A 22,515-nucleotide genomic window follows, 5' to 3' on the forward strand; every position below is an offset into this window, starting at 1 on the left:
GTAGGAGTGCCTTGGCAGTCTCAGTATCTCCTCTACAGCCTACAAGCTGGAAGCGTCACATCATAAAAGATCCCATTATTCAGCATGAGACCTCTCCCTTATCAGACCACACGCACAACTGAGGTTGGTGAAGGAAGCGTTGATTATTTCCTATTCGAAAGAAAGAAAGAAACGAAGACAATGCAGGAACTGTACCTATGTGTTTATTCGCCCAAGGGGAACGTTTAGAGGCATGCACACATGCCGCGGCTGCTGGCTCGTAGCAGAATTTCCTTTCCTGTTGAGGCTAGTGTGTGTATACTCTGCATTTAACATATACACACATAGCAGGCGATCATGTGGGTGCAACGTGGCTGAAAAGATGTGTTTGTGGAGGCACAGGAAAGGTAGGGAGTGCCACAAAATCCCTAATTATACTAATCAGCCTGTAGCCAAATACTCAAAATGTCCATTCATCATCATGCCACACCATTACTACCATTTTCCATTCTCCCCTCCCTGCGTGAAGCTCTAAAGAGTGCAGCTGAGGCTATATTTCAGAGTGTTGAATGTCCACTACTCTGTAGAAATAGTTTCAGCACAGAGTTATTGAAAGTTCACCTGGTTCTACAACAGCTATCATAGTATTTAAAGGTCACGGTGCACATGCAGGCATTCACTGGCTGGTTTTGATTTTCCTCTCTATTTGGAGCAGAGCAGCGTCTCATTTCTCATCTTTAGCCAGTTGACCTGATGCAGAAGTAGATCTTCTATGGGCAGTTTATGAACAAGAATAAAAATGACAGAAATGGAAAGCAGGAGACAGGAGAGTCAGGTCACTGCTAGGTAGAGGGGTTTAAAAGTTGAGTCATACCGACTGAAAATAGTATAGCCTTGCCCATGCTGAAACACACAACACCTTCTTCTTTTCCTTTCCTCCACCGTAGACCTATATGGCTGGTTGTCCTACTCAGGTACAGACTACCAGGGTTGTAGGTTAATTATTGTAAAGGTTTTTCTTCTCACCACAACAATGTTGAGTTCTACGGAGCACCAGAAATAACATGAATGAAAAAAAATTAACACATGCGCACGCTGAAATTGTTCGTGCACACGAGCTACTACTTTATGTGAATGAATTAGTACTTTGTGCGAACGAGTTTGTACTTCGTGCGCACGAGTTAATAGTTTGTGCGCACTAAGTTTTTATTTCATGTGCACAAAATCGTAACAGCGAGCTCAAGAAGTAGATCTAGCACCTTACGGGACATGAGAGCAAACACATTGAGCGCACTTTCTTTGTTCTTTCGATTGAAGTAGTGCTGCAACGATTAACTCGAGTATTCGATTAGAAAAAAAGATTCAAATTAAATTTTGGTGCTTCGAGTATTTGTTTAATTAAAGTGGCGTTGTAATGGTTTGTTTTGAAAGTGTTGGCATTGAGTTTTATTGATTTGGGTGGATACACGGCTCTCTAGTCTACCTCATTTCACACGGCTAAATCCATCTGCTCCCTGTTAAGACCAACATAAGCTAAGTTTTTGTTTGAGCTAATGTTTTTTTAATGTAATTTAGTAATTTAGTTCAGAGGTGTATTTAGCTATTTTTTGTGGAAATATGTGTCTGAACAATTCGTTAAAAGCATTGTTAAAAAAAAAAAAAAAAAAAAAAAAAAACGTTAGCATTTTATAGCATTTAAACTAGCGGACTTTTGCTATGTAAGTTAGCTAACTGTTCTTTTGTTGTACATAGGCCCTCATTTTTTATTTTCATTTTTTTAATACCATTTGAGGCTCAGCTCAGGTATTTTATTTTTTATGTTCCTTATCCGATTACTCGATTATTCAAACTAAATAGTTCATTAAATAATACTAGTACATAAAATAATACTAAAATAATCGATAGCTGCAGCCCTAGATTAAAGCTCCCAAGATTGAGAGAGACGTCATGATTTAATTTCGTTTAAGGCTGGCAATGAGCTAAAATAATGGATGAGAATATAATGCCAAATTAACTTCGAATCGCAGGTGTATTTGCAGGTCAGGTGGTGTAGTTTGTGAGTGTGATGCGCTTGATATGTTTACCCTTGTATCCATCATCTACTTCTTGAACTCGCTGTAACGATTTCGTGCACATGAAATGAATACTTCGTGAGCATGAACTATTAACTCGTGCACACAAAGAACAAACTCATTCACACGAAGTACGAGTTTGTGTGCACGAACAATTTCAGCGTGCGTATTAGTTTTTTTTAAAAATTTTATTCATGTAATATCGTGAGTTCCATAGAATTCCCACATGCTCATGCTGCATTTGGTTGATTTTAATGACTCTACCTGCCATGGCTTTAACTGCATGCTCTCCACCAATAAATGCCAGTCACACTGTACACTTGTCTTTGTTACCATTGGTATTTTCTAAGGGCTCTGTTTCAAATGACTCGCTGGGATTTTGTGGGAATTTTGCTTTGCTTGCATAATTTGATTAAAGTGCATCCAGTTGGTGTTTTTGGTGTTTTTGTTTCTTACACTATGGCCTGTTTCTTCCTCTCTTCCACCTTCATGTGCACCCCTTTCATCCACTTCATCTCCCCCTTCTTCTCCTCCTCTTCCTTCATCATTTGCTCTGCAGAAGCATCGAATAAATACCAAATTTCTAAGCCCACGTTGTGCTCCGTGCACCCGGGGGAGGTGTTGAAGCTGAGCTGCCCACTGCCGGCAACGGGGACCATCACCTGGACCAAAGATGGCAGCTCTCTGGGCACCAACAACCGCACTCTGATAGAACAGGAGGTGCTGCAGATCCGTGATGCCACACCTAAGGATTCGGGGCTGTATGCTTGCACCAGTGTGGGCAAAGACACGGTCTGCTTCATAGTCAATGTAACAGGTGAGTCAGGGACTAGGCAGGGTCAGGACAGGACAGGGTGAGTTTTGGCTCTTAGACGTGAATCCAGCAAGTGGATAAGAAGTGCATTTGGTCTGGTTTGAGTGGCACTGATAATTAGCATAGAGAAACATTCTGTATTCTGAAGATTAGTCATCAGCTATCTAAAGGCATTCCCCCAACATCGTGTCTTAATACTTAGCACGTGTCTGCAGATGTGTGTGGCCTTAGAAAGGGGGGGTCAGTAACCTTAGTTGATCTGTGCAGATGCCATCTCGTCGGGGGATGATGAGGACGATACAGAGCGAACAGAAGATGCAGGGGCGGAAGGAGAACAACTAAGTGAGTATGGGAGGGATTAATGAATATAACATGACCCTACCCCAAATTGATGGAAGCACTTAATTCTTTGGGGTACAGCACTGTTCATATCACCAAAACACCAATTCCTCCACTCACATTCCTGTCTAGACTTATGCGTGTGGAAGTTCTCGTGGCTCCAGAGAATACAGATTCCTAAAATTCCTTCAGCTCGTGTGTTGCAGGTAGCCAGGCCTCATGGAGCCATCCAGCTAGCCAGTCAGTCAGCTGGGCTCATCTATTACAAAAGACAACCATCTGGACCTAGTTACCTACCTGACAGGCTTGCGTGTTTGAGTGTATCTCAACTATGTATGTGTGTGAAAGAGAAGGTTTTACCCAACTATTTGCAGGCTAGTAATGTGTTTGAGTATTCATAACGGTACCCATAACACACACACACACACCTATAATTGCTTGAAAACCAATGAATATGGTGGAGCTACTGAGCAAGAAAATGAAAGGGCGGAAAAGATCCAATAGCTTTTGGTAAATTTAAAAAAAAAAAAAAAAAAGGTTGAAAACCAAAAGGACAGTTATTCAACCTCTAGTTATATTTTCTTTATTACTACAACAACAAATTGGAGAGAACATAACTTAGAGAAGGACTGTTGCATGAGAGCTAGCACTTATTTGAGCATTTTGTGGAGAACTGGCCTCCAGCCCATGCCTGGAGCAGGGGAGGAGGTTATATGTAGGCAAGGGTGGGAAAGAGCCTGCATTTCCGTATTAGTTACTCTAAATGTTTCATGAAACGCTGAAAAGTATGGGCATGAGTAGTGATTTAGACTGTATGGAAGATTGAATGACTCTTGTCGCTTGAAGGAACGGACAGTTTGCCTGGTTGGCAATGGTAGCCTTTTAAAAAGAGACGCCTTTCCATGTGAGGGAAGCTTTAAGAGAAGGGTGGGTAACACTGATGTCATGATGAAGGCAAAGAGCCACATGTTTGTCACAGCTTTTCTGGTTGACAGCGTTTCTCAGTATGGTTTAAATCATCTGTCATGCTTGGCGGACCTCCACTTTATTGAAAACTCACAAGATAATATTGTAACTCAGAAATATATCCAAGAAGAAACAATAGTCACAACTATTATAGTAAACCAAATGAAAGATGCAGAAAATCTTGTTTTTCATGAATTCACTTTAATCCGACATACTTTTTCAAAAATTTTCCAAGATACAGCACATGTTTAAGTGTTATGTTGAAACTTTATTCTGAATGTCTCTTTTTTCATAAGTGAAACAATGTACACTGCAGTAGTGACTTGTACAGCACTTGTGAAGTTTTAACAGATACAGGATATGACGACACTGAATTACTACTATGGACCAAGAGAAAACTTTCAGGATGACTATGCATGAGAAAAATATCTTGACTCATAGTTTAGGAGTTAGATAACCTCTGCTCACTGTGGGCCATGCACAGATAAGCTGCCGTGACTGTGGATCCAGATGCATAGTGCTTCAGTAGTGTAAGGGATCTTGGGCACCACAGCAGTTGGCCACTCCATCCGGAGAGAGGTTGGAGGGTCATCTCGCTTGGAGGTTCGTACCTCCAGATGAAGGGCATGGGAACAGCAGCACTCACCTTTCATGTCTAAAGCTCGTCCTCCATCCCGGCTGCCACTTTGGGGTCAGAGGTTGTCTTGGTGAGATGGGCTTGCAAGGGGAAAGTCTTCATCTAATCTGTGAGGGAATGCTGACAAGGAGAGTGGAATTGAAGGACAGTGAGGGGTAAAGATACCAAGGAAGAGGAATACTGATAGCAAAGGAGAAGGCCAATAGCTGAAATGACTATTTATAGTGTGACAACATATTGTACGAATCCTTCCGAGAAGGAAGTATGTTATGTGTTATAGAGCAATAGAGCAGGAATATTCTTATATTTGAAGACAGTTGTGGTCTTATTAGTGGGAACTCCCTCTGTTGTTTGTCAGTTACACAAGAGAGGAAGTGATTGTGTGGAAGACCGTTTAGGTCGCTCTTAAAACTTTCTCTTTCCCTCTGAGCCCCATCTGCTGCAGCAATCATTCTCCCAGGTGCAGAGAAAATGGGGCGGGACGGCTGCTTGGAATTAAATCTCGCTAGCTGCATGCTTGGCAGAAAGTAGCACAACAACCGTCAAAGTGGCAGACAGATTTCATAGAGGTACTGAGTTTGGTGATCCAATGAGATAATTTTTGGTAGCTTCTATTTTCTCCTCTGGAAGCATGTAATGGTTTTCCAAGTCTGATAAGCATCTGTGATCCAGACACATCGTGCCAAGTGACAACCGGATAAAAAGGAGAGCCATGGGAATTTGAGGAAGTGGAGAAAGAAAAGCTGCTAAGTTAAATGAGATGAAATTGATTGTAATGGTCTAGTTACCCTCTTGACAATAACCAAATACATTTTTCCCTAGAGCTGATGATTTTTACAATCTTGGAAAACAGTTTGGAGTTTTCATGGAGAAATAGTTTCATTTAGAGATGTCGGTCCGATAACATCATTTTCAATGTATCGGAATCGGCAAAAAAATATCGGACATGCCTTTTTTTAATATATATATATATTTTAAACAAATTGTTTTCTAATTGTATTTAACGTTACAGACATAATGTGTTACGCTCATCTAGAGTCTTTAGTTTAGGCTTAAGGTAGGGTTATCAAATTTATCCCGTTAAGGGCGGTAATTAATTTTTTTTAAAAAATTATCACGTTAAAATATTTAACGCAATTAATGCATGCGCTGCACGGCTCACTCACGCATTGTCGCGTTCAATCTGTAATGGCGTCGTTTTACCTATATATAGAGCTAAAAGGCAGCGTAACATTAGTAGAGTGAATTTTGGCAGCCTTTGGAGCCTATTTTTAATTGGCTAAAACCTTACAATCCCTCTCCCTACGATTAGAAACATCGTGGGAAGCAATGTGGGGAAGAAAGGTAGTAATTGATCTTTTTCTTAACACTCTATGTTATTTCCCAACGCAGAGAAGATATATCAATTGGTACCACTGCACACAGTCATGGGTGCACTTCCCATCGTGCATTTGGGCAGAACAGATGGCTACAGTGTCATTTACTGAAAGCTCAACAAATACACTAGATGGCAATATTTATTCACAATATACAAAGTCACATTTATCCTTTAAGAATTACAAGTCTTTCTATCCGTGGATCCCTCTCACAGAAAGAATGTTAATAATGTAAATGCCATCTTGAAGATTGATTGTCATAATAAACAAATACAGTACTTATGTAATGTATGTTGAATGTATATATTCGTCCGAGTTTTATTCATTTTTTTCTTAATGCATTGCCAGAATGTATATGCTCGGGAAAAATTATCGGGAATGATTGGAATTGAATCGGGAGCAAAAAAAAAAAAAGCAATCGGATCGGGAAATATCGGGATCGGCAGATACTCAAACTAAAATGATCGGATCGGGAGCAAAAAAACATGATCGGAACAAACCTAGTTTTATTGCCCTGTGTGAGTGTGCCCCTTCGGGTTGGGTTTTTTAGGCAACTTGGCGATCGGTGTCATTAAGGTTCTTGTCTGGGAGTGTTGCTTGTTCTTTTTCATCGCGCAAGGTCCTAACAACAGAGATGAACACAGAGGGGACACGTTTCAGCTAACTGAACAACAAACGTTTTGTCTTTGCAGGGGCCCCATACTGGACCTCGGCTGCAAAGATGGAGAAGAAGCTGCATGCAGTACCAGCTGCCAACACAGTCAAGTTCCGCTGTGCTGCAGGGGGCAACCCCCGGCCCAAGCTGAGTTGGCTCAAAAACAGCAGGCCATTCCGTCAAGAGGACCGCATGGGAGGTTATAAGGTAGGACAAACAATAATAAATCATACAGTACTTCTGTTTACGTCTGATGTCAGACTTTCCCATCTCTGGGCTAAAATCATTCTAGCTATCCAGCTAGCATACTTCAATTTGATTTGTTAATAATTCCGAATGTCCTTTCACCTCGTTTTCATGCTCCACTGAAGACAGAGGAAACGAGGGCAGGGTTTCTGGTGCGAAATTGGAATTGCTCATCCTTGAGCCTGTTCTCACCAGGATACTTTGCAGAGTATCTCACTGTAACTCATTAGACATCAGGAATGGGACTTACTGCTCAGATACCCCCACGGACAGTCAAAAAAATAGTGACAGAATTGAACTGAAATGAGGCTGAGGTAATGCAATCAGAGAAAACATATCCCACTTGCTTTGGTTTGCTCTGTTATTCTATGGAATTCACAAGCTGGTCAATAATTAAACTGGAGCAGGTTTCTGTTGAGAGATTGTGCATGACACAATTCTGCGTAATGTTATGACCAGAACAAGACCTATTTGTCTTGAAGAATAATTCCAGAAAGACATATAACATTACCTTCAGCGGTGGTGAGCAATGACAGCTAACAGCTGAGGGTTGCCCCACCAGCAGAGTTTAGGGTGGAGATTATGTTATTGTAGCTACTAAAATTGCATCCATTCTGCCTTTAGCAGATTTGTTACAATACAGACAAAAACAACCAGGCGAAAATGATACATTCAGCCTGTCTGACACAACACAAGTAGCTCATTTCCTTTTTTCGTCGACAAATGTTAGACAAAAGCAGTCCCTGAGCCCAACCCTGTGGCATTAGCTCTCTTTTGTGTGAAATGTGGGCTTGTGTTTCTCCAGTCACTCTGAATGTAGACAGAAATTGTGTTTATTGTTGGTTGATCATGTGGGTCCCACACGCACAACACAACGCCTAAAGCACATTGAAATGCTAGAAATAAGTCCAAATGTTTCGTTTTAAGGTAACAAACCCAATATATTCTACTAGTTTACGCTAAAGCATAAAGATTTTTTCATTGGAGTGATTCATATTAATAAAAATATGTATCACACAAATATTAATGCAATAATTATGACTTTACTGCTGACTTTTCGATCTCTTTTCCTTGTACTTGTCCAATGAATTCACTTGCTTTTGCAGGTACGAAGTCAGCACTGGACCCTTATTATGGAGAGTGTGGTTCCATCAGACAAAGGCAACTACACTTGTTTGGTGGAGAATGAGTTTGGATCCATTAGCCACACCTACACCCTGGATGTTGTGGGTCAGTCGCAACACAACACACAAATCTTAGTTTATGCTAATATACAGGTAGCAGCAGTGGAAAAATGGCGGAGCTGGGACGTTCAGTTCATTTTAAGTCAGTTAGAAGTAGAGGTCAACCGATATGGGATTTTCAAAGGCCGATGCTGATACTGATATCTAAAAATTGCCAATATCCAAAGCCGATTATGTAAGGCGTTATTTGAGGGCGATTATTTTTTTTAAAGCACGTAGATTATAAAAGGATATTTTAAAAAATGCTTGGTGTAAAAAAGGCCTACACCATAGTGACGAGAGTGCCACCTGTTGTAGTGGATGTGCAATTACTAGGGCTGTCCCAAACAATTATTTTTCTCCTGACTAAGCTATCGACTATTTTTATGATGAGTCTTAACATGATTTTTTTTTTTTTTTTTTTTTAACTAATCTAGCGATTATTTTTTTTTGAGTTTGTATTATTAAACGAGATGTATGTAATCTCTATTTCACATGGTAAAATTAGTTGAGAACAGCTGCCAAACTGCTGCCGAACCACTGAACGCAGGACTTCTTTTTGTAATTATACACACTCAGCAAGAACAGTACATTACTTTCAAATAATTAAACCCACCAGGAAGTCACGATGAAATGTAAACAAGTGAGAGGATTTTAGGAGGACGCCCGTTATGCTAAAGCTAATGCTAACGAGAATGCTATGCTAATGCTACGAGGTACATTTAGAGTGTAAGGATCCCTCAGTAAACACTTTAAAGGGCTAAAGCAACAATGCATATTCTCTCATGCAAGATTGATAAAAAATCTTACAACATTTACAAAACAAGAAAGCCTGAAGCTCATCTGTCTTAACAGCCTGCCTTCACGCTGCTACGGGGTCGTTCTGGGGTCTTACCGTCAGTCATTGCCCACACAGACGCATGATCAAAATTGTGTTTTATCGTTTTTTTGGGAGGGGGGTTAATCGTCCGATGTTGGAAAAGTTCCATGTCTAGTTTTAAGTAACAATTTTGCAGTTCGTTTGTGTATCCCAGTCCTCAATATAAAGACAATGAACCTGAAAGAACATTTTAAATTGTTTTCATTTAAAGTAAATGCTATACATAACATTATCACATAGATTATAATTGATGTAGTGTCACTCAGTCAGGAGCAAACGGAATGCTTGGTAAGCACTACCGCACTCATCAGACTTGCTTAACCCTTCTTAATGACCTTTGGAATACACAGTGTTTTTCTGCTGAGTTATCAGATTCGATATCCAACAGCACAACAGTGGGCTAACAATTGAGGATCAATGTAAGCATGCATGTTAAGGTCCAGACTCTCGCTTATTGGGACTTGATGGAATTGCTTACAAGTAATCACATTGACTAACTTAACTGATTTAAAAGGTGTGCAAAACCACAATCAGGCTGATGTTCAGCGGCAGATTTTTAAGGGTCCACTGGTCACTGCGTCAGACTGGTGTGTGCAAATACTCACCATTTTCCTGAACAGACCTTGCACACCTGTTTCAAGTCACATTTATGCCTGTGCTTTATCAAATGTCAATTGAATATCTCAGGGCCAAATGCACATATATACACATATACACTCCCTTATTCAAGCCCCCACTCTGCAGTGTACTAAAGTTCTGTTTTAGACTGCACATTTCTGTTTTTGTTCAGTTTTATAGCCGAGCAGTAAAGCCTCTAAATGTCTGGCTCCACAGCCACTGCCCCCTGCAACCTCTTGCTTCATTTTATTCCTTCATAGTGTGCTGAACAAAGGAAGGGAAGAGGGTTTTGCACAGAAAAGGAGGTGAACTAGAAAAGAGTGCCGTTATCAGTGTTTTTTCCAGGATTAGTAGTTAAAACAAAGCAAAACCAGTGATTTCTAGCTCAAACTGGCCCTATAAAGTAAGCGAAGCAGTTGGACAACCATGAGCGGACACGCATGATGAGAGGTCACACATGGGGAGTTGAAACAGACTTCGACACCCAGTGGCTCTTGGTTATTTGGACAGTTTCTTCTTGCCGTCTTGTGCTGTGCTGTTTTTTTTTCCTATGGCAGCTTTGAGGCCCGAGTATAGCAGTTGCAGAAGGTTAACATAAACTGTACTCAGTCAGAATTTTCCTCCATAACAAATTTTAAGATTAGAACTAGTTAATAGCTGAGTATTGAATAAATTGAATTAACATTTTCTGCCATCATGCTTTAGAGCAGAGGTTTCTCTTTAGGTTGGGGTCCATGCCTGAGTTCACGTCCTCCCCTCCTTGACTATTGCTCTCTTGTGTTAGATGGGATGGCTTGCCAATGACTCCCGTCATTATTGTTCCAGTATAGTGTACTTCCGCAGAACATTAAATGGTGACAGATCATTCTGTTTTGCCAGTTACTTTTTACTGTCACTGTTAGTTTTACATGAATATTGGGAGAGCTAAGAATGTAACATAGTTCCCCTTGCTGTGTCTATAAAAATGTGCACATTTTGTGATAGAAAGCACAAGGAAAAATACACAAAGGAGGATATAGATGGGAGTGGGAATCAATTCATCTGCCAAGTTTCAGAAAGACTCCGATACGACACTAAAATACTGGTATCGGTGAGTACCAACAAATAACGTGCTGATGCCATACAGTATGTACTAGGGATGCCCCTGATCAGATCACTTGATTGGAAATAGGGGCAATCGCACCATTTTTCAGAGGATCGGAATGGGGTGAAAAGGATTGGCTTTTTATTTTTTTGAAGGCTAAAAAGTAACAAAAATATATGGCGGAAAACACAGACAAGGCTGAAAAAGCAGTTTCTTCTATTGCACCCCTCTTTAAAATAAACTGTTGTGTTTGATAGAACAATATGTCTATATGCTGCCATAGCAATTTCATGGCACATTAGGTACCCGCAAACTATTTTAAATTTGTCCGTTTTACACTGGAGACCCCCGTTTACAGACACCGCGCAACCGCTTTTGTTTCAACCCAGCCATAAAAAGAAGGTAAGTAATTATATATATTTTTCGATCATCATTAATTGATGTCTAATATTTAGTTAGAAAAAAAAAAACTTTATAAAATTATTCACTTGCATATTTTAAACAAATTACGTCACAATGAAAAAAATAGCGTCTGTAAATAAGTCACGGATATCTACCTAATTACTATTGCTTAAATGTATTTTTTTTGTTACTGTAACATTTTCCCCGATATTTTAGATGATAAATAATCGATCCAAACAAATAAAAACTGAGAAAAAAAAACACGTTTTAAAGGGTAAATATTTCAAAAAGAAAATCTCGACCACGTGGTTTTTGCGAACCTTGTTATATTACTTTGTTTCACCCATAAAATCCCTACAAAGTCCGGCTGCGGCCATTCACACCTGTGTCTTGACACTCAGTGATCCATGCTACACAGAAATTTTGGACCGAAACAATGTAAATACGCGATGATATCTCATTAAAATCATGGTGTCTTTAATTATGCTCTCTCATCCTCTCACCTGGAGTTAGGGTTTCGGAGTTTAATTTCTATTTTTTTTTTTTTAAATGCCCTCCTTTTCAAAATTTTTCTTCCCCCAGAAAATTGAGATTTTTAGCTTTCCAATGATGTATCACACATGCATATTGGACAATTTCGAAATTTGGCCAAATTGGAGGTCTCAGAACGGAACTTCAAGTCACCTGAGTGTTTTCCGCCATATATTTTTGTTTCTTTTGGCAATGCTATTGTATTTCTGGATTAATTTGTTACGTTTTAGCCCTTAATTTTTTATTCAATTATAAACTTGATCCTTTTCACCCAACTCCAATCCGCTGAAAAACGTCGCGATCAATTTCCGATCCCGTGATCGGATCGGGGACATCCCAAGTATCGGCACAACACTAATGGAATATACATACAGCCACGCAAGCAGACATTATGTTGATTCCATTTCTTTATTTAGAAACTCTCTGACTTCCTTGGCCTTCAGCTCGTACTCAGCTTCAAGTTGTCATCACACGTCCTCACACTCTGCCAATATGGTCCACATATGAACCTACATGAACATGCTCATACAAAGTAAATTGAATGCTGCACTGCCCTTACCTTCAGGCATTGTTTGAAAAGGCAATGCAGTGCCTCAGGCTGAGTGATGTCATTCCATGTGAATGTGTGTGTGTGATGGCAGTGAGCGGTTGCTGTCAGTGTGGGGGTTGGTGGGTCTCCTCAGTCCGCTTGTGGCGGCCCGGTGCGGTTTGAAAGGGAGCATTGTTCAACAGGTCTCGCTCTGTTTGGATTTGCAGTCCAAATGTTTGCCTGCAGAAGAATGTAGATAGCAGGACATGTGGGGGTGCTGTGAAGGTGTTTCACTTTCCAGCACACATCCAAGCATAACGCTGCAACTCCCATACAATCTAAACCTAATTTTATGGAAGTCCTCCCCCTGCTTGAATTCTAAGGATATACGGCCATGTCTTTGTATTATCTTTGTATTATGCGAGGCCTCCAAAATATCCTGCGATAAGTGGAGAGCATTCATGTTTCTGCCTGTCCAAGTTTGCCAGGAACTCTTTGTACACAGATCTCAGGAAGTCCCAGAGATACTGTAATCGTTAAAATGAAATTGATGTTCAAAAGATGTTTACCATCTGGTCTCAAGACATTTGACTTTATGATAGGCATCCGCATCAAGTTGAACTGTTCTACCGGCTTGTGTTTCCACTGCAAGCTGTGTAGGTGGGATGACTATACTGTAGCTCTGTCAGCTATGGTGTTGGTGTGACATCATACAGTACTAGTGCGACACAGTTAACCCATTAATCATCCAACTAAAACAGTAATGGAACATAGTTTTATTAGGACTACAATGAATGACTTGGACTGTCTGCCCTCTAGTGAAGTCTTCTATTTGTTTATTATAGGGTAGCCAACACATGTTCAGATCTTTTGGTGATTTAGGGCTTTAGAAATAAACTTGACTTGGCATTTAGTCGCACACATGTGATTTTACATCAACCAGAAATCATCCGTGATTGTGTCCACGCCACTATCAAGCTACAAATCTACTTTGGTTTCTCAGAAAAATGGTTCTTTTTCAACTTGCCATAGACTTTAATCACAACTAGAGTTGTCTGATAGTGACTTTTTAACCGATATCCTGAAGGCAAAATGCATATTGGACCAAAAGCGATAATGAAAAACCAATGTCGATATTATCCGATATCATTTTAAAATGGTTTTAAGCGGCTGATATTATCGGATACCTGATAATATCGGACAACTCTAATCACGTCTACATGCAGCACAAATGTCTGTTCACATCTGTTTCGAGAGTCAAAACTGAAAAGAACCTTCTCCCTGTACAGAACGGTCTCCTCACCGACCCATTCTCCAAGCTGGCCTGCCTGCCAACACGTCCGTCTATGTCGGGGAAGACGCCCGCTTTGTCTGCAAAGTGTACAGTGACGCCCAACCTCATATCCAGTGGCTGAAGCACATAACTCAAAATGGCAGTCGTTACGGTCCCGATGGGCACCCTTATGTCAAAGTGCTAAAGGTACATCACTTCTTGTATTTTCCTGATTCGAGTCAAACTATTCCTTCTTTCTTTCCAGTGTTTCCCCAGTGGTTGCAGCGAAATATTAACCAATGTTTTCTCCTCACTTATGTAGAGACTAATGTGCCTTTGTGCGTGCGTCCTTTCATTCATTTCAGAGAAACAGTTGTCTTTGTGTTTGCACATCTGCATTAGGGTTGGAAACCTCTTGGTACCTCTCGATACGATACGATTTGCGATACAAGGCTCATGATAATGATGATCTCACGATATGGCGATATAACAATTATAGATACATGGGTTAGGAAATAATTCTAAGATATTCTATAAAACAACTAATACACTGAAAAACAAGCGATTTTCATCCTTCCACCGTGAATTGGAATGAGTTTATCACTAGTACCGTATTTTTCAGACTATAAGTCACAGTTTTTTTCATAGTTTGGCTGGGGGTGCGACTTATACTCTGGAGCGACTTATGTGTGAAATTATTAACACATTATTATATCATTTCACATGTTATTTTGGAGTGACACTGATGGTTTGGTAAACTTGTTAGCATGTTCTTTATGCCATAGTTATCTGAATAACTCTTAATAGCTATGTTACGTTAACATACCGGCCACGTTCGCATTTCGATGTTCATGCATCATGTAACATTATCATACTGTACACTTATTCAGCATGTTGTTTTCTACTGTATTTTTTAAATTGCCTTTCAAAATGACATATCTGTTCTATGTGTTGGATTTTATCAAGTAAATTCCCCCCCAAAATGCGACTTATACTCCGGTGCGACTTATATATGTTTTTTTTCCTCTTCATTGGGCATTTTATAGCAGGTGCGACTTATACTCAGGTGCGACTTATAGTCCGAAAAATACAGTAGATGTCCAATGCATTTGAAGTGGGAGGGTGGCAGCTTGTCTATGGCCGTCAGTGGCAGCCCATGCCAGGCAATGAGTTAATTTTGGGGCATTTCACATCATTTCCTGTTGATTTTCGCTCACTTCCTTTTCCTTTTGGGGCATTTACGGGTCACTTCTTGTTGATTTTGGGTTACTGAAAAGGAAGCGACTCAAGAATGTCCCCAAGTGAAGTGACTCAAAGTCAACAGAAAATAACATGTACAGTAAATGCCATAAAATCAACAAGAAGTGATCTGTAAATGCCCACAAAAGACTGGCTGTGAATGCGCTGGTTTCAGTGACACTGACGGCGCTGGAGGATGTCTAGCGCCGTCAATGGCAACCAGTGAGCTAACGTAGACACTATTCCCATGGAAGATTGTGGTAGCAATATCGATTCTTGGTGGGTGCATATCAATAACCTTTAGGGCTACAAAGTATCACGATATATCACTTTTTTGATATATTGTCATACCCCTAATCTGTATGCTTCTTATTTTGACTTTGTTCTGTCGTAATATGTGGATTTCAGCGTTCAGGCATTAACAGCTCCGACGTGGAGGTGCTCACCCTCACCAACGTGACGCAGGATGATGCTGGAGAGTATATCTGTAAAGTCTCCAATTATATAGGGGAAGCCAACCAGTCAGGCTGGCTGACTGTCATGCCAGGTAACCCCAAGACTTAACCGACATTCCCTCCTCTCCTGGTGTGGTTTCCTGGGCTTCAACCCTGACCTGCTGTTTGTGGCGGTCCTATCGGTGGTCTCTTGGTGATCCCGGTTCCTCACGACCTTCTCGGCCCTAATGGTGCACCTTTTGTGTTTCAGCTGCTGAGTGACTCAGCATTGGAAGCATTGAGTGGAGCTGCCTACCTAAACACTAAAATTGTCACAGCACACATGACACACATATGTTTCTTATCGCTCACCTTGTATGCTGTGTCAATATAAAGTGTATGTAGCTGTTCTCTCGATGCTCTCTGTGTTTGTGTGTGCATGTGCCCGGTCTAATGTAGACTTTAGACTGGCCTGTAGTTTGTCTCTTGGTTATGGGATGTTTTTTGGATTATTTGTCTTTAACTTCACATGTTTTGGTGGCATATCGGGCTCTTTATTGGGGCTTTGTTTATCCCACGACATCTATGCTTGAGATAGGAATTCAGCGTTGGACATCACACTCTTGTTTCTTTCTTGGTGTTTTGGGTCTCATTTTTTTCTCCTCTCTGTCTTCCCCCCCATCTTTCCTATGTAACTTTGCTTTCACCCCCCCCTCCCCTGCTCTTATCATTTTCCCTCTCCTTCTTCTTTTCCACCTCCTCCTTCTTCCTCTCTCCAGACCGCGGGTGTAAACACCACAGATAAGGAGATAGAAGTTCTCTACTTGCCCAATGTAACATTTGAACATGCTGGGGAGTATACGTGCTTGGCGGGTAATTCTATTGGGATCTCCTATCACACTGCTTGGTTGACGGTGCTTCCAGGTAAATACACTGTTTGGCTGTCCTCTCTTTTTCTTCCTTAAGCACAGTCCACTTATATTTGGATTGTGTGGTTTTGTTGGTTTCGAGAAGGCAAGTCCTCCCTCTGGAGCACAAGGCACACAGCTCAAATTTTCAATGAGTCAGATGAACTTGCATGGTTTTGAACCGAGATAGTGTCGTGCAAGAGCAACAAGGGGCATATATTTTTTAATATGATCTGGACCGTAAAGCCGTTGAAAGCTCAAAGCAGATAAAGGGGGTCATTTGCTGACAAATTATTATAACTTGGGGACGGAAGTGGAGCTCCCAGTGCAGCTTGAGTGTCTCCAGACTCTGAAGGGAAGGGAGGATTTGTCTCTCACCTTCTACACTGTCACATCTCTCCTAAGCTATCAGGAAAACGTTTCAGTGCCAAGCATTTTAGCAAACCTTTTGTCTGTACACATCTCATTTTTACACATTTCCCAGCTCTGATAATTGTCTTCTTGAGTCTTTATTTCTTCTAGAAATAAAGCGGGAAAGATAAAGCTCAATTCATGCATGAAATCTGGCTTTACTTTCGAAATTATCAGAGCCCAAACTAAGCTTTTAACCATTTTGTCTGTATGAATCTTGTTTTGCCCGTCGTACTACTGTATTTTTGTTCACGACGAAATGACAGGTCTTGACACATACTACAGAATTAAATTAGCAGAGTTTCCTCGTTCGTTACCCTAGACTAGAATCAATGTTTCTTCTTTAGATTTAGATGAAAACCGTGCTGGCATCCTGTCCTGGCATTAGATCAGTTAACATTAGCCCACATCAGACAGTTGTTGTCATGTGAAATAAATGGAAAACAACAAAATAACACAGCTAAATTTAACTCAGTGCCTCATTGAAGAGAAACAGGAAGCCATTCAATAATTGAAATAGTGAATTCAAAATAATGTAAATTAAACTAAATTTGTGAAAATACCGTATGTAAGCGTAAACACATGAAGATTAAACGCTATAGATAAGTTTTAAAACTGCAACCACTTGACCTCCTCAATAGAGAAATACACAGGGACGAGTACTGCTATGTACTTTATGTAGTGTATTAGTTTATCAGGGATAGCCAACTCCAGTCCTCGAGGGCCCTTATCCAGCTTGTTTTCCATGTCTCCCTCCTTTAAAACAGGGGTCCCCAACCTTTTTTGCACCACGGACCGGTGTTATTTGGGTCTTTTTTTTCACAGACCGGTGTTCTGACAAATTTTGCAACCCATCAAAAATTGCAACGATGCGGTTCTGCGCATGCGCGTAACGTTAAACATAGCCGCAAAATGCGCAAATGCAGCGATTCCAAAGAAAACACTACAAACTTTCTTGAAAGAAAGGAATATTAACTTACGTTTGATCATGGAAGGACTTGTAGAAAAGTTCTCCTCAGATTCACCCTGCCATGTAAGCTTCACACAACAGCTGCACACCGCGCTCACCATTAACGACTTCGCCTTGTCGTTAAACATTAATTAAGAAGCCCGCTTCACAAAGATACGATGTTGGAAATTGTAGCAAGGTTTTCAACGCTCTTGTCGCGATGTTAGGATATTCCAGAATGACTTTAATCCAGAACCTCGGTAGAGTTGTTGTCTCAAATGTACGTTTAATAAGGTCGCCGTCATTTGCGATCTCTATGTTTATTCACAAATGGGTCACGAATCCACTCCTTCGCAGTTCGTGGGTCTTCGAGGTTGTAGGCTCGTCAGGTGCCCTTTTCGCCGTAAAAATATTTCCAAAGACGTCTGTTTTCCTGTTATCTTCGCTCGTGTGGGGGCTAATTAATTCTGGGGACAAATGTGCTGCGCCGTGGCCTAGTAATACGCTATTATCGAGGATACGCGCACATAGATATATTATATACACAAACAAGATGTACTGCTAGCAGTCCAATCAATGGACTTCTATGACAACATTGTAATCTATCCCGTAGTATTATATCTAAGTAGACAGAGATATTGGTGTGTTAAGCAGGGGCACAGGGTTAATTCGGCCAGAATGCGGTCGTTATTAAATTATTTTTTTCTTTGCGGCCCGGTCGCAAATGCGCCATGGACCGGTACCGGTCCGCGGCCCGGCAGATGGGGACCCCTGCTTTAAAACACCTGAATCAAATGTTTAGCTCATCAGTAAGCTCTGCAGGAGCCTGATAATGATCCTGATTATATGAGTCAGGTGTGTTGGAGGAGGGAGACATGGAAAACAAGCTGCATAGGGGCCCTTGAGGACCGATGTTGGCTACACCTAGACTATTACTATTATTTGGTTGCCTGGCACAGCCAGACTATTCTCCCTGTATTTTTCAAACACTGTGAGAAATAGTCTGGGACCCAGCCCATTAACGGCCTCTCGAGCAAGGCACAAAATCAACCGTCCAATCAGATTCGTTTATTTGCGCGACATGTTCTTAACGAGTAACGTCACTTTTGTGCGCCGAAAGTCGTCTCTACAACAACACAAATGGCAAACGGGAGAGCCGAGAATATGTTCCAATCCGCGGTAAAACCAGTTTTAAATTACCAAAAACACATCGAAACAAGTCATTGACAACAGTAACATGGCTCGCGCTAGCCATGTTGACTAAACTTCTCCATTCTCCGCTCACGCTAATTACTTATCGCTTTAACAACGTCATGTCTGCCCGTCACTGATTGGTCCACTCCGCTGTCTGTTTGCTGTGGCTTGCTCCGCCCTCGGAATTTGATCTGCAGGACGGTCGCCAGACTCAATCGCTGGAACAGCGGTGAGTCTGGTATACCAGGCAAATTATTTGGGGGCATTTTTTTACCCACATTAATTTTTTTATTTCATAATAACTTTATAAATTGATAACATTAACAAAAACAAATTTAATAGCGGATGATTAAAAAGAGAAATACACTCTGGTTATGGCCCCCCAAAAAACTTTAAAGTTGATTTAGTTTTTTGTTAGCAGTATCTAACTCATTGTTTGCTATTGACAACGGTAGACGTCCTATTAGAGCGGTACCTCTACTTACAAAATGAATTGGTTCTGGAAGTAAACTGAAAATTCTTTAAGTAGAGACGCGTTTTCCCTGTAAATGCTTGTTTCAAGACCCCCAAAATTCAGACATAAATCTTGAATAAAGCATAAAAATGCATTAAAACATATCACAAATACATGTTACAATTAGATTGTTACACAATAAACATAAAATGAGATTTGTGCATAATATAAAAACCAAGAATTAAGAAAAGAAGTTAATACACTCACTCACATAAAGCTGTCGGAACACCTCATGGCCAAGGGGCGAATGAGGAGGACGCTGGGGTACACATATACACATACAGTAGATGTCTCTCTTAGCCAACTGGATGCCAGGAAGATACTAGGAAATAGCCAGTGGCAGAGCAGCTATAAGTATTTTGCGTTCAGTAAACTCTGGGAGCTGTGAGTAGCAGCCCATACTGTATTTTTGCCTCGTATCCTGAAATTTCTTTCGTAACAAGAGGCAATATTTTCATATTGAGGTGTGTCGTAACCTGAAAATTCCGTTTGTAGAGACGTTCGTAAGTAGAGGTACCACTGCAATTTAACTGGATCGACTGCTGTTAATGCTCATCTTTTAGCACCATTGACAGCGCTAGACGACCAATACATTCTAAGTGGGAGAGGCTGGCGGCGAATGATCGCTGCCAGCTTTTTCACAAGAAAGTGCAAAAACAATAACCATTTTAAAGGCTGTACTTATTTCTCCCAACAAAACAATAAAATTTACATTGGTGGAATGAATTCCACATTTTCTGGAAACAAAGTGACTAGAAATAAGACTTCTTTTAACCAATATACTTTGTTTTCACAGATTTCTGTACATTTTGTATGTTTGTAGTTTTACTGCTGTACTTAATCATGGTTTTACAAGTTCTGCTAATGAAATACGCGTTAGCGAATTGGCTAATTAGCTTAGCGCTCAGCGCTAACTGTTAACATCTCAAAAACAACAACAATAAAGGCTAAACAGTACAAGAGGGTTCGTGTACTCACCTCTTATAGACGCACTCGGGTCTTAGCCACACAGGACATTTTTCAACTGACATGACTTGACAAACTACTGCTGGAAAATTGAAAGACAAGACCAACGAACTATCTCTCTTCCCCTCTCGCTCTAAGAAATAACTTGCACACAGAAGCGCGACCGCCGGGTCCCTGCCTGTCTCATACACAAACTTTTTTTCCAGTCGTTTGAAAAGGAGTAAATCTCTCGCTAAGTAACCAGCAGCATCCATCATAACGTTGTGCGTGTGTCCGTTAAAGGTGTCCGGGCGGCAGACGTGTCTTGAATTTCGTTCCGCGACGAGAGGCTGTCATAAAGTTATTAGGGAAAATCATCGTTTTAAACCTTTATGAATCGTAATCGAATTGTCACATTTCAAATCTCGATGCATCTAGTAATCGATTTTTTGGAACTCCCTTACTCTAAAGTGTTGATAAATTCAAGATGCAAAAGAGCATTGTTCATTAATAATACGGGTCCGGCCGTCTTGGAAGCACAAACTTACATTCAGAAATCCATGCCTTGCACCCATTCGTGTGTGAAATTAAGTGAGGCATGTGTTGTCTTTTTCTTGGTGTGCTCACATTAGCTCCTCTCTTATGTTGTATACCAGTCACTGTGTCAAATTGTATGTTTCCTTCAATGAAACATCTCACTGTTCCTTCTTTATTTGCATTAGCGGCAGAGAAAAATGTGGAGCCCCTTTCTCCCGATTATGTGGAGATCGCCATTTACTGCGCCGGCGTCTTTCTCATCGCCTGCATGGTCGGCATCGTGGTGGTTTGCCGCATGAGGAACACAGCCAAGAAACCGGATTTTAGTGGCCAACCTGCAGTTCACAAATTGAGCAAACAGATCCCTCTGCGCCGCCAGGTAACAGAAAGTAGATAAAGAGTTCTATGGCATCTAACACCTCTAGAGGATACAACAGACATGACACAAACACAACAGTTTTTAAAAGATGCATGGTTGTAAAATTTAAATACACGTTTGAAAAATACACATTTAAAATGATGTACTTTTTAAAACTATGCAATGTACTCTATAAAGCAAGTCAAGTCTACAATGGGGATTTGTACGTTTGAGCTTTTCTTCCAAGTGAAATAAAAACGTACAAAAAATGTCTGATGCACCCTGCAGAGAGACTGAATGGCATATCGAGATAAGGTGAGGTTGGCGGGAAAAAAAAAACACGTCTGCTTATCACACATTCTTGGTATTCACTTCGCTGCAATCAACACAGATTCGAATCTGAATAGAAAACAGGAAGTTCTGAAATCAGGCTTGTTAATATGCTATATGTGCAAAAGTTTCTGATAATATCAATAAAAGGACTGATTTCAGTCATGTGTGAAACAACTTCACTAGTGATGCCTTAGAGCTTTGTCTGACCTTTGAACCCAGATAGTGGTGATCAGCCATTTTTTCTTGTACCTGTAGGTGTCAGCTGATTCCAGTTCATCAATGAATTCCAATACGCCGCTAGTAAGAATCACCACTCGGCGGAGTTCCGCGCACGATGACCCAATTCCTGAATACGACCTTCCTGAGGATCCACGGTGGGAGTTTGCAAGGGACAGGTGAGCAGATGTTTCATCACTACCTTTATCTTAAACCTTTATAGGGCACCCTTTTAACTCATTGGTTGCCATTGACAGCACTAGACGTACAATCCAGTTTGACTGGGAGGACTGACAGTGAATCGCTGCCAGTGTCTCGCGCCCTTAATGGCACTGGAATATGAGCATTAACCTCCAGTCTTCACAGTTTAAATGAATTGGAATCTCTATCGCTGTCATGGAGTTAAAATACTATCTAATAATAATAATAATAAAAAAGCAACTTGTACGTGTTATTGGGTGTCTTATCAAAATTGTATTTCTGCTTATACCAATTTTAGTTTAATTAATTTTGATTTTATTGATTAAAAAAAAAAGGTTTATTTATTCAAAAAAACCTATGAAAAATAGTATCAAAAATACGATAATGATTAATAATAAAAAGAAGATGAATTATAATTAGAGTTGTCCGATAATGACTTTAAAAATATATATATATATTACCGTCTTGTTCAGCTGCTTGACACTGTTAGGTTTAAAAATATACCTGTTGGGAGGGTCCGGGCCCCTGTTAAGGGTGAGGACACCGGACCACTCCTCTGTCCTAACTTTTCTTGTGTTCGTTACTCAGAAGCGAGGTATACTAATAATTGAGTGCTAATCTAATAAAAAGAGTCACAGACCTGGAGTTGCAA

The 22,515-nt window shown here is 40.6% G+C and overlaps 1 protein-coding gene across 6 annotated transcripts in view; it reads left to right on the forward strand.

Annotated features, from left to right (window-relative positions):
• The window catches only part of fgfr2 (fibroblast growth factor receptor 2), a 57,585-nt gene that overhangs the window by 9,836 nt on the left and 25,234 nt on the right, over positions 1 to 22,515 (forward strand). The window contains exons 3-10 of one of the 6 annotated variants that reach the window (XM_057847761.1): positions 2,611 to 2,868; positions 3,133 to 3,207; positions 6,876 to 7,045; positions 8,191 to 8,314; positions 13,641 to 13,831; positions 15,272 to 15,410; positions 20,941 to 21,140; positions 21,702 to 21,841. In XM_057847761.1, the coding sequence (XP_057703744.1) occupies positions 2,611 to 2,868; positions 3,133 to 3,207; positions 6,876 to 7,045; positions 8,191 to 8,314; positions 13,641 to 13,831; positions 15,272 to 15,410; positions 20,941 to 21,140; positions 21,702 to 21,841 (1,297 nt within the window). Of the gene's footprint in view, positions 1 to 2,610; positions 2,869 to 3,132; positions 3,208 to 6,875; positions 7,046 to 8,190; positions 8,315 to 13,640; positions 13,832 to 15,271; positions 15,411 to 16,076; positions 16,222 to 20,940; positions 21,141 to 21,701; positions 21,842 to 22,515 lie in introns of all 6 variants that reach the window. The other 5 variants (XM_057847762.1, XM_057847759.1, XM_057847760.1 and 2 more) reach the window with 5 other exon arrangements.

Source organism: Corythoichthys intestinalis, chromosome 10 (assembly GCF_030265065.1).
Source record: "Corythoichthys intestinalis isolate RoL2023-P3 chromosome 10, ASM3026506v1, whole genome shotgun sequence".
In the NCBI taxonomy this organism is placed as follows: domain Eukaryota; kingdom Metazoa; phylum Chordata; class Actinopteri; order Syngnathiformes; family Syngnathidae; genus Corythoichthys; species Corythoichthys intestinalis.